The sequence below is a fragment of the Amphimedon queenslandica genome, unplaced genomic scaffold, assembly GCF_000090795.2.
Source record: "Amphimedon queenslandica unplaced genomic scaffold, v1.1 AMPQUscaffold_11753, whole genome shotgun sequence".
Taxonomy (NCBI): domain Eukaryota; kingdom Metazoa; phylum Porifera; class Demospongiae; order Haplosclerida; family Niphatidae; genus Amphimedon; species Amphimedon queenslandica.
In genome coordinates, this window is record NW_003548005.1 from 8,112 (window position 1) to 11,799 (window position 3,688).

Sequence of the window (3,688 nt, forward strand, 5' to 3'; positions counted from 1 at the left end):
AATACAAGATGCATGGAGTGTGTCGGTTTCTTGGAGATGCAGAAAATATCAAGAGGCTTAAAACTAGCTCCAGTCGAAACTGCAGACTGGAAGAATGCTAACTGACTTGACTTGGAGTGGCATGGGAAGTATTGTCCATTGATCCTGTACATCAGATCAAACCTCTCATTGAAAGGCTTAGATAGATCCAGTGTTATTATATTAAGAGAAGCTGCTCTAGTGAATAAAGGCAGTAACTCCTGGTATGCTGGCTGACCACCGGAATCAATAACATATAGCCAATGATCACTTAATTTTTGAATCCCTTTCGGTTGAGTAGCTAAAATTTCCTGAATGACTGCTTCGGTGTGATACTGCTTATCTTTTTCGATAGTTTTCATCTCTGATAACATTTCTTGATTAGCATTAAAATCAGCTGCTAATATGTCAAGTAAATCAGCTCGAGTCACCCGATTCCAAATGGTCTTATCACAAACAGCAACTCTAGTAGCACTAACGGCAGGTGTGCTGACAGTAGTGGGTGGGTCTTCATTTAGTAGGAGGTGCAGTGAACAGGTTTTACCAGCTCCAGGAGCACCAAGCATATTAACACGAGTAACAGTTAGATCAATGCTTCCTTCCTCCAGCCACTTTTTTATAGCACCTATAATTATAATGACACAAAAACAATAATAAATTATAATTTTTATAAAAATAATTGTTAGCCCATACAAAATCAATTAATTATGCACACATTATGCTAAAGTTTACTTTCAAACCATAAATTTAAAATTGCATGAACCCACTGAATGATACAACTTAAAAGCAGTGTGGCAAAGGACTGCTGAATATAAAACGTGTGTTGATCACTAGCTAATGCTTCACATTATTTTTAATATTCATTCACTCTATGCACACAAGCAAAAGGGGGTGTATTGGTCCTTTTGGAAACACTTTCGCAAGCAAGAGTGGATCTGGTTTGCGAGACTTGCAGGCTTGTGCATATAGAGTTGATGTTTCAATCGAATGATATATAGTTTACGTATATCTACATAAAACAGCTAAATAATCAAGAACTCACTTTCTGTCATCTTGATCAATCCTAGGAAAGAGTTGTTAAAGAACAATTAGTTAAATGCCAACTAGTGAACTAGCTCAAAACCAGGCTCGCTAAAACCGAGGCTAAAACACAACGGTTTATATAAAATTAATGAACAGACACGCCCTCAACATAGACTAGCTGCATATGCAGTGAGCAATGAACTAATTCTCATTTTTACTTTTAACAACACAAGAGAAGAAATAAATAAAAGAAAGAGATCAAAATAGATTCATTCAATACAGTCCACATATCATAACAATAATTTATACAGCAGGTCTTGTATAAGTAGTAGTCTCACTGTTCCCTGTACCACTGACACTTGATGCCTGTACATTAATAAGTGCACCAGCCACCAGTAGCTGAGTAGCATAAACCTTAGTTGTACTATGTCAGGACATACATGTAGTATACATTATGTATTATTAAATCATTAACTGCTACCAGTTCATCTCTAGTCTTTATCTTTGAGTCTTTCTGTAGCACTGACTCAGGTAGGATCCTCTTTACGTAAATGGGTACGTCCCCAGTGGGAGAGCCACACCCACCAACAATACTGAGACCCAACGCCTGACCAGGGGAGAGTCTGACTATAATTTGAACTAACCTGTGATAGAAAAAGAAGAGATAGTGTGAGAGAGAGAGGGAGTAAAAAAAAGAATTATACCTGTACTACAGGGTCCAGAAGAGAATTCTACATATTCTTGTGCTGTGTAAAAATTTTGAGCAAAATTAGCTTTTTAAAATGAATTTTAAAAGTTGCTCAAAAATTGGGTCTCAGGCCAAATTTTACTAAAATTAAAAAGGTGCGAATTCTCATTTTTATAACTTTTCCTGATGCATATACAGTACATGTACGTACATTGCGTAGAAATTTTTTTTCTGAGAGAAAAGAGAGATTCCAAAATTATCTAGTAGCTCTTATTTATAACATTAGGCATAATGTACATCACTGACTGAATCATTTATTAATATGTAATTACCTGATGGTTGGTCTCTAGTAGCAGCTGTTGTTGATGAACTACCAGCAGTTACTATAAAACTAACAATTATTATAATATATCCAGTGTCTCATTGAAGATATGATAACATTACTAGTGACAGTAGTGGGAGGAGTCAAACAGTTTGGGAACCACAAACAACTATTAAAAACAATTATTATTAAATACTATTATCACTATTATTAGTACAATGTGATACTATTAACAGATACACTCCTTATAACAGACACTTCCTCCTCTACTCCAGCAGACACTGTTGAGTATAGTATACCATATATGTACTGTGTATCTCTTCCATTGGAGATGACATACTTACTACAGACCATTCATTATGTATCATTGATAATATACAAAATTAATGTATGAATAATGGTAACTTCACATGACAGTAAACTTCAAGGGGCCGGTAAAAAAGTGCAGAATTAGACCCCCTCGGATAATTATAATTAATTACTCACTGATCATTATGTAGGCTATACTAGCAATATTTTATCATACAGTCAGAAAGTTTAAATAAATATGAGCATTTAATAAGGAATCCTGACCTTTACTTTAATAACAATACAAGACAAGGTGTATACATTGCTGTAGCTATTGATTGATTACTAGTACAGTCTAGTAGATGAACAATATGATGATACAGTAGTTCCTATTTATAAGATTAAATGTATAATGTACATCAGTGATTGAATCATTTATTAATATGTAATTACCTGATGATTGGTCCTAGTAGCAGCTGTTGTTGACGAACTACCAGCAGTTACTATAAAACTAACAATTATTATAATATATCCATTATCCAGTGTCTCATTGAAGATATGATAACATTACTAGTGACGGAGTCAAACAGTTTGGGAGCGGCAAACAACTATTAAAAACAATTATTATTAAATACTATTATCACTATTATTAGTACAATGTGATACTATTAACAGATACACTCCTTATAACAGACACCTCCTCCTCTACTCCAGCAGACACTATTGACTAGTGTATACCATATATGACACGTGTGTCTCTTCCATTGGAGATGACATATTACTATGGACCATTCATTATGTATCATTGATAATGTACAAAATTAATGTACGAATAATGGTAACTTCACATGACAGTAAACTTCAAGGGGTCGGTAAAAAAAGGGCAGAATTAGACCCCCTGGAATTAATTATAATTAATTACTCACTGATCATAGTGTAGGCTATACTAGCAATGTTTTCTCATACAGTCAGAAAGTTTGAATAATTATGAGCATTTAATAAGGAATCCTGACCTATACTTTAATAACAATACAAGGAGTATACATTGCTGTAGCTATTAATTCATTACTAGTACAGTCTAGTAGATGAACAATATGATGATACAGTAGTTCCTATTTATTGGGCAAAGCCCTTACAAGAACTTGAACGTACGTCTGGGCGTGACTGGGAGGTGCGGTCTGGAGGCAGAGCCCCTCAATGTTTTACATTCTTTCTAGTAACATTGAATGTATAATGTACATCAGTGATTGAATCATTTATTAATATGCAATTACCTGATGATTGGTCCTAGTAGCAGCTGTTGTTGACGAACTATCAGCAGTTACTATAAAACTAACAATTATTATAAT

The 3,688-nt window shown here is 34.5% G+C and overlaps 1 protein-coding gene and 1 long non-coding RNA gene across 4 annotated transcripts in view; both read right to left on the reverse strand.

Annotated features, from left to right (window-relative positions):
• The window catches only part of LOC109588947 (uncharacterized), a 5,280-nt gene extending 4,210 nt beyond the window's left edge, over positions 1-1,070 (reverse strand). The window contains exons 1-2 of the mRNA XM_020005051.1: positions 1,061-1,070; positions 6-643 (exon numbers count right to left, since the gene is read on the reverse strand). Of these exons, the coding sequence (XP_019860610.1) occupies positions 6-643; positions 1,061-1,070 (648 nt within the window). The remainder of the gene's footprint in view (positions 1-5; positions 644-1,060) is intronic.
• Positions 1,071-1,226: 156 nt separating this feature from the next.
• LOC109588949 (uncharacterized) lies at positions 1,227-3,688 on the reverse strand. 3 transcript variants are annotated; one of them, XR_002188444.1, is made up of 5 exons: positions 3,614-3,688; positions 2,793-3,552; positions 2,174-2,728; positions 2,062-2,120; positions 1,227-1,685 (listed from the first exon to the last, which is right to left on the reverse strand). It is a non-coding gene; the product is annotated as an uncharacterized LOC109588949 (long non-coding RNA). The 3 variants fall into 3 exon arrangements; XR_002188442.1 differs by lacking the exons at positions 1,227-1,685; positions 2,062-2,120 and having other exon boundaries at positions 2,127-2,728; XR_002188443.1 differs by lacking the exons at positions 1,227-1,685; positions 2,062-2,120 and having other exon boundaries at positions 2,127-2,728; positions 2,793-3,451; positions 3,614-3,682.